We start from the raw sequence: 14,216 nt of genomic DNA on the forward strand, positions 1-14,216 counted from the left end.
GGGGAACTAGGCAAGACGGCCTTTAGACAGCAATGCGTTCAGGGAAGAGGTTTTTCCATCCTCGTGTAAGTTATACAGCATTGGTTAAGCCTGTATTAAAGATCGAGGTTGGGAATATTTTGACAATTTTCGTGACGCGCGAAATAACGTGTAGCACCCTCGTGTAAGTTATACAGCGTTGGTTAAGTCTGTATTAAAGATCGAGGTTGGACACAGTTTTTGGTTTGTCGGTTCGTTGAAAAAAGATTTATAAGATGTCGAAATGACGAACATTCGGGGTCGAATGTAAGTTGCGGGGGGGGGGTAGAATGTAGGATGCGAGCACCTCCAGGCCACAAACACTTAAGTAGGCATTCGTGAGGAGATTGGACGGTGGGCCCTGGATAGCTCAATTGGTTAAAGAGCAGTCGCCCGGAAAGCGGAAGATCTGGGTTCGAGTCCCGGTCCAGTCTGTCCAACGGCCCAATTTTTTCACGAATCCTACATATATATATATGTATTATCGTAATCTCGATTACTATGATATATTAGTGAATGAAAATGAATTGTATATTATTAAATTAGGAGTTTATGAAATTGTGAAGAAAACAAATCAATTTTCTATCCATTTTCTTTCATATGTTCTACTTTATATCAAACGTGTGTCCTTTGAACGTATTGCAAAATGATAATTAATGACAAATGATTAAAAAGTCATGAAATAATGAGTAATTGATTACGTCGAACGACAAAATAATAATTATCAATGAGAAATCGTCAGTGTCCGTTCCATTTTCGTGGTACAAACGGAATTCATCATGATTTTAGCGATTCGAGGATGGGTTTACAGGAGAAGGAGATGAAGGAGGAGGAGGTGGTGGTGGTGGAAGGGGAGGAGGAAGGGGTTGGTAGATCACGTTTAATTTTACTCAGTTGAATGCCGTGAAAACGGCCGATCGATTCTAATCGAATTGATGTTGGGCTACGTCAGATAACTCGATGAGAGGATTACGTTTCATTGGATGCACGTTTGACGTTTCTGACTAATTTCAGACAAAAAGAAAATTGAGAAACATTGTTCCTTTATTTCTTTTTTTACCTATTTTGTTTTTTTTCTTCGAGATAAAAAATAAATATAATATATAAGGGGTAGGGGGTGTTGTTAGATGATAATATTTTATTTAAGAAAATGGAAAATATAATGAATAATTATAAATAAATAAAAATATTGAGGGTTGGTGCAAAAATAATGGCCAAAACAAATTTCGTATTTGAAATCACCAAATTAATAAATATTATTATAATATTATTATTTATTTAATTATATTATTCTATTATATATTATTAATAATATTGAATATTATTATTTCCATATTTAAAATCCGTTTTGAAAAGGTCCATTATTTATCCACCAATTTAATAATAATAATGACAATTAGTTGTAGGATTTAATGATTTTGTTGGTTAAAGTATAAAAAATATTCGATTAAAAACAAACGCGTTTCCCTTTAAGATGTAATAAATGAAACGTTAATTAACATAGGATTAACGAATTCCTATGAACGAAATAATCTTTCGAAGATTCTCTTAAGGGAGTATTCGAGCCGAGGATCGAAAGTTTGAAGAAAGTTTTATCTCGATGAGAGAATAGCAATCCAAGCACTAGCGTTTTTTTTTATTTTTTTTATTATAAAGGTGCATTAAGTGCAAACTGGGGCTTCGATTTTTATTAAACCACATTGTTAAATCTTACTTTCTCGTAAAAAAAAAGAAGAAGAAAAAATAATAATAATAAATTAACAAATAATTTTAGTATATTTAAAAATAACTTCAATAAAAGCAAACGTGTTGAATTGAAAAATATTTACGAATTTAATGAAACTAAACTGTTATAAAAAAAAAAAACAAATAATTTAATTCAACACAATAATTTTTGTTGTCTTTAAAAGCCACATATTAAAATTAAAATTATATTACGTATAAAATGTTCATTTTTGATTTATTTATTTAGACAAAAGTATGAAAACAAGGATCATTGTTTGTAACTGTATCGATCAGGGTTGCAAACACGTGTAGAAACGTGTCACATAGCCCATTGAGAAACAAGCAAATGCAAACAAGTCGAAGGCGTGCATATTGGAGGTGCATCGAGAGAGAGTAGCATGTTTATTTTCCTCGTTCCTTTGTTCGATAAAGGCCGCCTTTGCTTTACTTCATGTACTATTTTATTTATATACTCCTACGAGAACGGAAAAAGGAACGGGGAAACCTTTTCAAGGTACATTCCTTTGATATTTTAAATGGTAAACTTACCCAGACCCCAAAAAACGATCTGCATTACCGAGCGAGTATAATTCAAAAGGTTGTTTGGTATAAAACATTTGTTTATTGGCAAACCTAATTAAAACAATTATTAAATATCATCGATTATACGATGAAATAATAATTATAATTATAACGAATTACATATGCGGTTATGGGGGATGAGAATAAGTCGCAGTAGTCCTTGTTTTGTTGCAAGAGGCAACTAAAAGTGGGGAAAAAATTATAAGAAAGTATGGAAACAAATATTATTAATAATAATATATCGCATTATATTTAATACAAATAAGAATCATTGATACTCTTATAAAAATAATTATGAAAACAACAAAATTAATTATACATTAGTGAATTTGTTCGTTTATCTTATAAATTATTACAAATTATTATGAAAACAATGGTCTGAATTTTAGAATGCAAACAGACGTCAGTGGAGGTGCAGGAGTAGTTGCTGGGGATGTTCTTGCTTTGCGAGGTACAGGGCTCGCAGCTGCGGAAACGTGGGCTCTCCTTTGTCAGGCTGCCCAGGCCCTCCAGGACCTCTTCCTCTCGAGTAAGTTATTAAAAAGACATTTTTCTGGTGATGTTATGAAATTTTATTCGTCTCTCGTCCTCCATCCTCCAATTTGTTCGCAATGTATATTTGAATTAAACGAAAATTATTACATCAGTCTCATTTGACGTATAACAGATTATTTAAATGTTAATTTGTTAAATGACTTAATCAACGAAATATAAAAATTATAAATTATGATAGGTAAAGTTTGGTGAGTAAAATAAAATTTTTCTATTTGAAAATGAAAAAAAAAAAAGATATTCCGGTACCGGGAATCGAACCCGAGCCTCCTGGGTGAAAGCCAGGTATCCTAGCCACTAGACCATACCGGATTATGGAAGATGCTTGCACAAGTAACCTCAACAGAGAACTTTTACTCTTTGAATTAATATAATTTGATTTATTATTATTATTATTATGTTATATTTTTATTTAAAAAAAATAACTTTATTTAAATAACAATATTTATTCTCTTATTGTAATATTATATCTGTATTTATGTTAGAATGAAGTAATAGGGAAGAATCAATTGTTATAAATTTAATCGTAAAGCAAGATCAAATGATTTTTTCGCTATAGTTTTTCTTATATCCTCGAAATCCCGGATCAAGCAGGAACCAATAAATTTGTTCTTCCCGAGAGAACGTAAACAGAGCAAAGATGATCCGTCCGCAAATCTTGGCGGCTTAACAACTGATATATATGTAGACTTATCTACAGAGTGGGCCATAAGTTTCTAGATTATGTTCTGAATCAATTACTCTTTTACAGCTTGTAAAACTGCAAACCTAACAAAACATCCTTAAAGGAAATAATTAATAATTTAAATAGTTTAAAATTTTACCAACAATTAATAGAATTTTCAGTATTTATTATCCAAAGAAATACCCCCCCCCTTCAAGTATTTTTTATTCAAATTTATTTATCAGTCTAAGAATATAGTATTGTGAATTATGATTAGAGTTGGAATAGTATAATACAGTATTGTATATTGGGTTGACCTAAATTTTCATTAAACAATATTTAACGATCATTGTTAAGATAAATAAAATAATAAAAAAATGTGTCTATATCACATATATTTGTAAACCAACAATAGAATATATCGCTGGTATTTATTCGTCTCTCTTTTAGAATTTTTCACGTCAATTAAATTATATGTGTGTACTTATAATATGCATTAAAAAAAAAACAAACAAACAAACAAACAAAAAAAGAAAAGAACGTCGATTAGTCGTCGCACATATTATTTAATTTTAAATCGCGTCGACCATTTGAATACAATTCTCGCTCTTTTGTGCAAGCAGAACGAAAAATGGCGGAGGGTGGGTACGTGCTAAATAAACTATGGTAAAAAAAGAAAAAAGAGAAGAAAAAAGAAAATGAAAGGACATCGAGCTTTCTCCTCGGCATTTTCAACTCTTTTCAATTCCATGCTCTTTTAGATAGAAAGAGAGAAAGAGAGAGTGAGAGAGAGAAAGAAAAACCTTCCTTAATTATTCGGTCTCCACGTTGGAAAACGATATTTACGTCCTATCACATTTTTACACTTCAGGCTTTTTCCATTCATATTCTTGAACCGTAAAATAGAACTTTTCCTCTTCTTCTCCTCCTCTTTCTTTACCTTGATTAAATTAGACGAGCCATTTTCTTGCGATAACAAGCGATCGAGTCGTACTCGGGGAAAATTATGTACGCTTCATAAAGTAAACCTCTTTCTCTTTCCCTTTCCTCTCCTCCACCTCCACCACCTCCACCACCTCCATCCCTTTCTCTGTGATATAACAGCACATATCGAGAACTTGGTAGTTTTGGTCAACTTTATATTCTTTTCCTTTTAACTTATCGTTAATAACAACAACAACAAAATGAATATAAATTCACAATTAATTAATGAACCTTATAAAAAAGAGCCATGTTTTATTTGTTTTAATTGTTATTTACAATGTTAAAACAATATGTTAAAAATAGTAATTAGAATAGTGTAGTGATTCGTTTAAAAAGAAAATATTTTTACTAAGAAAAGAAAAAAAAAAGATATTCCGGTACCGGGAATCGAACCCGAGCCTCCTGGGTGAGAGCCAGGTATCCTAGCCACTAGACCATACCGGACTTGTTATCTTTCTTACTAAGTTCACGGTAAGTTGCTGCTCAAATTCACGTGTATTCCAATATTTTATTGGAATATTAATTAAATAATAAGAATTTATATAATTTTGTTTATACATTTATTAAATATTATACAAATTCAAACATTATTCATTTGCCAATTCAATAAGAATATTATTCCATAACGTATTAATTATTTAAAAATATAAAAATATGTTCAAGTTTACGATCCTAATTTTTAATGCTTTTTTTTTAATTAAGCTCAGAATTATTCTAAAGAATGATGGAATGATTTTATTTAAATTTATTAAATATATATCATTGAAATTTCTTAAACGTATTAGAATAATTACCATGAGTTACCATAAATGATGATAATAATAATAATAAACGTGTGATATAAGTGAAATATTCGGGAAATAAGTCACGTAGGTCAAATCGCACTCCGAGTTGAGATCGTTCTTGACAGGCGTAGGAATAAACAGACGTGTTTACAATGTCGACAATCTTGCCCAGGATGGACCCTGAAATTGCTGAGAGGTATCCTGCATTCGAATGCGATGCCACCGTCCGCATAACACGAACCACGAATGTCATAATAAGAGATACCACAGAGATATACGGGGAGCGAATTCGAACAGATCATGACTCGATTCAAATGCCAAGGATTTGTCCTTGATGTGGTTTACTCCATTAAACTATCATCCTATGTAATAGTATACGCGTTAGAGTTTAAGAATTACAAATTCAACTCACATTTTTGTACACAAATTTTTCAAATTAGACAACTTTTTTCTTTTTATTATTTGTTAGGAAACTGTCTTGTTATTAAATTAGTAATTGAAAAGTAATTATACGAGCAAGCCTCCTGTGGTATGATAGAAATTATTAAATGGTATCATAGTACTTTAGGAAAAATTATTTTTTGACAATACGGTGAATAAAATTGTATAAATTGTACAATAAAAATACAGACACTATAGTCAAGTATCATAGAAAGCAATAGAAATGATAAAAAGTTTATTGATAGGAAAATAATATTTAAATTAACAATAATTCAATTTATTATAACACAATTAATAATAGTATAACTTGAATACAATTTCCATATAAAAAAAAAAAAAAACACGTAAACGAATTCTACTTCCTATTACTTTTTTAGATTTTTCATATTGCAATATAAAAGTGCAATAAGTGTTTCTTCTTTTTATTTCTTTTTCTCTCTACACAAACGTAAAAAACTGTGATTCATTATTTGTGGTAGAAAAGAATAAGAGAATATTGAAATGGCACGTGTAGAAAGTGGAAATCTTGTGGTTGGGTTAAAAGACTGATTGCGTGTGTCCTTTTGAAGGGAGCCCGGAAAGTACACGTGTAAACGTGCTTTAAGTTACGTGAAAGAGAAAGACAGAAATATACATATATAGAAAGAGAGGAAGAGAGAGAGAGAGAGAGAGAGAGAGAGAACGTTCAGAATTGTCGTGTAAAGCTTCAAAAGCGTGCTAATAACACGAGGATATATTTATACGGCAGACTGCTAAGTTTGAACATGCTCGTTTACAAAGTACATCCTCTCTCTCTCTTTCTCTCTCTCTCTCTCTTCTTGTTTCTCACTTTCTCTCTCTCTCTGTCACACACACAACTACACACGTATGCTTTTGATGTGTCTGATAGGTATTACGCGTGGTCCGCAAACAGATACGAGAATTGCTCGAATATTCACGTGGAGTGTGAATGAGAAATTCAACCCTTCGACCCTTGGAATGTTTTAAAAAAAAAAATAGGGTGCACAAAATCCCTAGGTATGAACCATGATTTCTTTCACCGTCTATGTACGAATATATGTGTGTCTCTTTTCTCTTTTTTTTGAAGTTATACTTCTTTTGGCGCGTTGGGGAAAATGTAATGGGGAGTGATTTTGTTCCGAGCGTATGGAAAAACGACACCATGAAGTTTGTCGGTATTTACGACGCGCGGCAAAGCGATTTCAAGTATACGACATGAAGTTGTCTTCTTTTCTTCTTCCCGCCTTTTTTCTCAAGAGGGTCACCCATCCAAATACTAATCGTACGCAGCGCCACTTTACTTAAATGATCGAAGTGGGAACTAATACTATTTATTATTTTTATTCTTTCTAATATATATAATATATCGATCGATTGAAAATATGTTTCTTTCCTTTTTTTTAAAATAATAATAATAATAATAATAATAAATTTTTCTTTTTGTTAAGTTATTTTTAAAGTTATTTTGAGGTTATTGAGGTTATGTTCGTTTTGGTACGCAAAAGAAGTATTACTTCTTACGTGCGTACATAAGTACACTCACCAGTTTTTTTATTCTTTCTTATATATATAATAATAATTATTTTTCTTTGAAGTTTTTTTGAAGTTATTTTTGAGGTTATTGAGGTTATGTTCGTTTTGGTACGGCAAAGAAGTATAACTTCTTACGTGCGTACATAAGTACACACACCAGTTTTTTTGATATAGAAATTATATTTTAATTTTGGTTTTATTATTATTATGATTGTTATTATTTTATCTATATTTTGTTAAGAGTTGTTTGTGTTTTTTAAGATTATCAGTAGAAAATAAAAATGATACACGAGAAAATGTAATTTTTAGTATGATTTGTATCATACGATTTGATGATTCAATTTGAAACATTCATTCGTGGTAATTTTTCTTATACTACTCTCAAAACATTATAATTATTATTTGTATATAAAAATGTGTTTCGTAATCTCTAAAAAAATAAAAGAAAATAGAAATGATACTCGAGAAAATGTAATTTTCAGTATGATTTGTATCATACGATTTGATGATTCAATTTGAAACATTCATTCATGGTAATTTTTCTTATACTACTCTCAAAACATTATAATTATTATTTGTATATAAAAATGTGTTTCGTAATCCTTAAAAAAAATAAAAGAAAATATATAACATTTTGTTTTCATTTAGGATTATTTCTTTGCGTTTGTTCTGTTAGTAAAACGTGATTTAGGATGGCAACCAATGGGGTAAGGTTGTTAACAACGTATGAAATAATAAAAACGTGATGAGAAATAATTATTAAAGAGAGAAATCATTCTACCGGAAGAACGCACACATATATGCCTTTCCATTTCCGTCGCGTTTATTATTATTATAATTATTATTATTATTATTATTATTACGTGTCGTATCGTGATAAAATTTAATTTCAAGCAACATACTCCTTTTCTCTCCCTTTTTTTTTTTTTTTTTTTTTTTTACACGGGTATGTATTAACAGAACGTTGTTATTGCTTCGGGTAGGGAAAACTTTTTTAATATCGATCGATCGATATTATCCTGTCATCCTGTAAAACTTCTTCTTTTTTTTTTTCTCGTGCAAAAACACACTTTTTTTAATTTTTAATTTTTAATTTTTATATTAAATTCATATGGGAAAGAAAAAAATGTGTATAGTACTCGTTAACAAATTCAATTCTACGTAAAAACGAAATTGTAAATCATTATTCCATTCGCATTTTTTATTATAAACGGTAAATGTATGATGAAAAATTTCGAAGAGAAAAAAAAATATATGATAACATTTAATACAATATTCTCGATATAACGTTTTAATATAATCTTCCTGTGTAGAAAATTTGTTTGCAAAGAAAATTACTCGTTGTATGCGATACCATCAAAGTGATGAAACACGTAAATGATTTTCTATAGTGTGTAAAATAGTAAAATAAAAAAAATAAACATTTTTATATTATATATTATTTTATATATTATTAAATTATTATATAATAACAATAATAACTATATATAATATTATTTTATGTAGTATTAAATTATTATATAATAATAATAATGATAATAACCATTGTGTGTGTGTGAAATATAAATATATTATTTATATATTATTAAATAAATATAAGAATAATATTAACAATAATAAACCATTGAAATTCGATTGTAAAAATGATCAAACTCGAATTGAAATGAACATATCGAGAATTCGTCGAGTCACCAATTCATACTAATCATTTTAAGTGTTTGTCAGGACGGGGGAGTGGGGGTGGGGGTGCAGGGTTGTGTTCAGAGTAACGATAATTGCATTCCAAGCTCGTTATGCACGAAATTCGATTACGAACGAGCATAACAGAGACAGAGATGGATAGATAAAGATAGAATGATAGGAAAATAGAAAAAGAAAAGAAAAAAGGGGCTTCATAAATTCGTCTACTCTTTCTTTCAATGAGAACCATCAACCTCTTTGAAACATTTTCTCTCTTTCTCTCTCGTGTTTTCTCTTTCCTACTGCTTCTACCCTTTCACCCTTCAACCTAGGCCCTACCAGTTCCATCTCGACCATTAATTACGCGGAGATGCAACCCCGAGACTACCGCAATGCACTCGAAATCTCCTTTCGCATTAACGACCACTCGTTTTATCTGTCTCTCTTTCTCTTTCTTTCTATCTTTCTCTCCTTCTCTCTGTCTTTTACTTTCTTTTTTAACCGAGGCTCAACAATTTCTTGCCCCGTAGATCATAAATTCTCCAACATTTTATATTCCGATGTTACCCGTTTTCCGTATCACGTAAAATATATCGCAAAATCGTAAGAAAGAAAGAAGAAAAAAATAACTGAAAAAGAAAATTTTCTGCATCAGATTTATTCGTGTGATTTATAGATTGTTAAATTGATTATATTTGATAGTGATAGTGATGATAACGTTGGTGATACTAATAACGGTGATTCGCAAAGTACACCTGTGTGCAGGATGGAATTTTTGGGTCGGATGCTGCTGCTGCGACGAAAGTTATGCGAATCTCAACGACTCATGGAATTTCAGTTATTTTCGATTATTCCTGTGGTTATGTAAAATTGAAATTCCACGAAGGGTTTGTAATAAGACTAGCATAAGTCCATTGTAATACAAGTTACAAATCTTCGGACTTTTCTGACCAATCATAAGATAACGTTGTATAAGATTTTAACCAGTAATTTATAAAAATAAAATACTGTCGAGGTGTTGATTCTCAAAGTAAAACAGTTAAAGAAAATCTATAAATTTATGTATAATATAAAAATAAATTAAAAATTTGTAAATTAATTATTTTCAAATGTACTAACATATACATATATATATATATTAATTAATTTATCAAATATTGATCATATCTATTTCTATATATATATTTTTAAAAATTAATTCTTCTATATATATTTTTAAAAATTAATTTTTCTATATTTCGTTACATAAAAATATATATTAAATAATTATTTATAATTATAAATAATATATATATATATAAATTATAATTTATCAAATATTGATTATATCTATTTCTATATATTTGTTTAAAAATTAATTCTTCTATATTTCGTTATATAAAAATATATATTAAATAATTTATCAAATATTTGATCACACACCTATTTCTATATATATTTTAAAAAATTAATTCTTCTATATTTCGTTACATAAAAATATATATTAAATAATTTATCTGAAATATTTGATCACACACCTATTTCTATATATATTTTTAAACATTTATTCTTCTATATTTTGTTACATAAAAATATATAAATAATTTATAAAATATTTGATCACACACCTATTTCTATATATATTTTAAAAAATTAATTCTTCTACATTTCGTTCTATAAAATATTTACATCATATCAATTTATTTAAATACAATAATTTGACGAAAAATATAATTTTTCAAATATTATCATAATTCAAACCAATCAAAATACACCAGTAACGAATATTTATATTCAAGAACGTTATCAACCCCATCTGATTTTCTTTTCACACTTCCTATATTTCTTAGTACACTTCGGAACAAGTTCGAAAGTCTTTTTCTAACATCTCGGTCCTTTCGAATAAATTTTCTATGCCTGCGAAAGACGACGTAGACGACAACGAAGACAACGACGACAACAAAACGAGGTTACTGCTGCTGCTGCTGGTTGGTGGTTGGTGGTTGATGGTTGCTGCTGGCTGGTGGTGGTGCTTTTCGACGTTATTCACGACCTACTCGAGAATCCGACTAGATTTCTCAGCTACTTGGTCTTTTTTCTCTTTTTTTTTTTTTCTTATTTCTTCTACCCCTCCCCCCTTCCTCCTTTCACCTCCCCTAACCACCAACATTTCTCTTCTTTTTCTTTTACGTTCTACAAAAAAGTATCGAGATTTTCTCTATCTTTCTTATATCAGTGTACTCGCATAGAAAAACTTTCCAAGTGGCCTAAGTTTTCTTATTATGACGATAAAAACAATCTGTGTATGTGTGTGTGTGTCTGTTTAGAAATAGTTTTTCTTTTTTAACATGTTTTTAAAACATCTTTCTTTTACAAACTTTTACAATTTTCTAACAATAAACTATTGAATTAAATTATTGGAATAAATATATAAACTATGATTAATTATTGAATGATCAAATCGAGTGAAAAATTTTCAATATTTATTTTTCGTTTTTTTCGGTCCAGTTGGGTTTCAATCTTGATGAATGAGAATCCCTTTTTTTTAAAAAATCAGCAAATAAAAAAGGGGAAAAAAGAAAGAAGAATTTGTTTTTAATTTAAAAAAAAGGGAGTAAAAGATAATAATAATAATATTCTGTATTATAGGAGTAGTAGGATGTTAGAAATTTCTATCGCAGTATTTTTAAAAAAAAGGAAAGTAGGATTAAATGTTGGAGATGTAGTTGTATTGTAAGAATTAAGGACATTTGCAGGAGAAACGGTGATCCATCATCGGCTGCAAACGTGGCCGACATTTTCTAAATTGACGACTGGGATGTAGAAAATTGTTCTATTGGAATACACGATTTTTTTTTTATTTTTTTATTTTTTTTTTTATTTTTTATTTTCTAGATTTTATAAACAACGTTATCTCGAAAGGAAAGGAAACGAAATAGGCGTAGAAAATGCGATTACTGATCGAAATTGGCGAGAATAGGTGAAACTCGGTTTTCACCATTTCAATTTCCCTTATCGTATTTCTCCAAGTTATTTGCTTATTGCATTAACACAATATAAACAGGAAAATGTATGTATTTATAAATAAAATTAGAATAAATGGAACGTTAGAAATTGAAGAGATTAAAATTAAAATAAATGTGAAAGATATAAAATCATTGGAATAAATGAATAGTAAATATTGAAGTCATGATTGTAAGATAATAAAATCTTAATTTAATTTGTATCAATAAAAATGAACAAGAAATATATTTAATAAAAATATATATTACTTAAAATTAAAATAAATGAATAATAAAACTTGAAGTCATAATTGTAAGATGATAGAATTTTAATTTAATTTGTATTAATAAAAATGAATAAATATATAAAAAAAAATGATAAAATATATTTAAAGTATAATACAACAATAAATAAAAATACAAACAACTTAAAATAAAAATAAATAAATAACAAAAATTGAAGAAAATTATTTAATGATGAGTAAAATATTAACGATGAGAATTTAAAATATATTTGATACAAATAAAATAAAATAACGAACGAAAGATAAGAAAAAAGATAAAATTAAAAAGATTGTTGTATATCTTGAAAATATAACCGTAAATATAACTCAATATAGATAGAAGTCAACGAAAGAGAACAGAGATAATAAATGATTGGGGAGAGTTTGTAGGACACAGAGGCTAGCGATAAATAAGAGCTGTAATTTGCAGGAAATCCCTTGAATCGTCTCGGGGAAATTTTACTGGGACACCTGCGACGACGACCACGACGAGAAAACGAAAACGAGAACCGACGTTAAAGCAACTTCTTTGCGACTGTTTTTCTTCTTTTAAATTTCTTCTTCGATCGCCCGAAGGGAAAAAGGAAAGGAAGGGAAAGGGGGAGGGGTTAGGGTTGGGGTTGGGTTTCTTTAACCTTTTTGTGGAAATTAATCTTACCTTGTAGATCATTTTCCATGGAACCTTTCAAACGATTGAAGTAGTTTGATTATCATTCGACGATTTATTTCGTTTATTCAATTTTTTTTCGTGTCCCTTCAATTCAATTCAATTCATTCCTTTTTAGATTTGTAATTTGCTTATCGTTTAATTAATAAACAAATTTTGTTTAATTAAATATATATATGTTTTGTATTTTGTATTTTTATTTTATTTTCATTCCATTCAACAGATTTTTAATTTTATTTTTTAATATTAAAAATAATAATAATAATAATAATAATAATATCTCAAATGTACGAATGTACATTTTGAATATTTTTAAGAGACAGGATTATTTAAATCGAAATATATTTTGTTTAATCTAAATTAACATTTCACCATTTTGTGACCCACATTAAATATATAACATACATTTACTATGCAATCTAACTAATTAATTTATAATAATACTACATTAAAAATATTTGCTATATTTTTAATGATAATATTTGAAAGTAGAAAAATAAAAATATAAAAATATAAAATATAAATAAATAAAATATAAATTGATTTTCAAATGAATTTTCATAATACGATTTCAATGAATATTTTCATGGGTTACCATGAATGAATGGGTTACCACCCTATTGGTTGACGAGAAAGAGAGACGGTGTTTATAAATTACAATGAAAATCGATTGAGAAAGTAAATTCGTTGACCGTAGGATATTTGTTATATTCTGTTGTAGACGGTGGGGTGGTGGGTGGGTCACGAGCGGGCCCGGTCGTCACTCCCCATACTTTGGAGTTGACGCCACGTGGTAGAGTTTTCCTGCAACTTGCACCTCCGGAAACTGCACGAGCATATCTACCACCGGAATACCGACCCGGCCGTGTGTACTCGGATACGGAATCGGAAAAGGTACGTTTATACGTTTTCTTTGAATTATTTTTTTTCCCTCGTTTCAATTCCATTTTTAGTCGTCGTTTTAATTACATTTGAATTTCATTTTTAATTATATTTTCATTTTTATTCAGAAATAAATGTCATTTCATTCGTAATGTTTTATTCAAAATTGAAATTTGAGACTCGTCAATGTTTTAGTTTTTTCTTTTTTTATTTTTATTTTTATTTTTACTTTTATTTTCGATTAAAATTTTATATACAATTTTTTTTTTTTTAATAGAATCATTATTTAAATTATATATGTATATTATTTTTTTTATTATATTTATTATTATTATTATATTTATTTATTTTTATTTTATATTTATTTATTATATTATATTTTATATTATATATATTATTTTTTTTTATTATTATTATATTATTTTATTATTATTATAA

At 28.6% G+C, this 14,216-nt stretch overlaps 1 protein-coding gene and 2 non-coding genes across 5 annotated transcripts in view; 1 reads left to right on the plus strand and 2 right to left on the minus strand.

The window, feature by feature from the left end:
* The window catches only part of LOC122518581 (putative uncharacterized protein DDB_G0282133), a 149,556-nt gene that overhangs the window by 38,104 nt on the left and 97,236 nt on the right, over nucleotides 1-14,216 (plus strand). For all 3 annotated transcript variants that reach the window (XM_043637592.1, XM_043637591.1, XM_043637593.1), the window contains exons 2-3: nucleotides 2,715-2,854; nucleotides 13,618-13,790. In XM_043637592.1, the coding sequence (XP_043493527.1) occupies nucleotides 2,716-2,854; nucleotides 13,618-13,790 (312 nt within the window). In that variant the 5' untranslated portion in view covers nucleotide 2,715. The remainder of the gene's footprint in view (nucleotides 1-2,714; nucleotides 2,855-13,617; nucleotides 13,791-14,216) is intronic.
* Trnae-uuc lies at nucleotides 3,118-3,189 on the minus strand. The gene has a single exon. It is a non-coding gene; the product is annotated as a tRNA-Glu (tRNA).
* Nucleotides 4,898-4,969, minus strand: Trnae-cuc. Its single transcript has one exon. It is a non-coding gene; the product is annotated as a tRNA-Glu (tRNA).

The sequence above is a fragment of the Polistes fuscatus genome, unplaced genomic scaffold (assembly GCF_010416935.1).
Source record: "Polistes fuscatus isolate 324 unplaced genomic scaffold, CU_Pfus_HIC Scaffold25, whole genome shotgun sequence".
Lineage (NCBI taxonomy): Eukaryota > Metazoa > Arthropoda > Insecta > Hymenoptera > Vespidae > Polistes > Polistes fuscatus.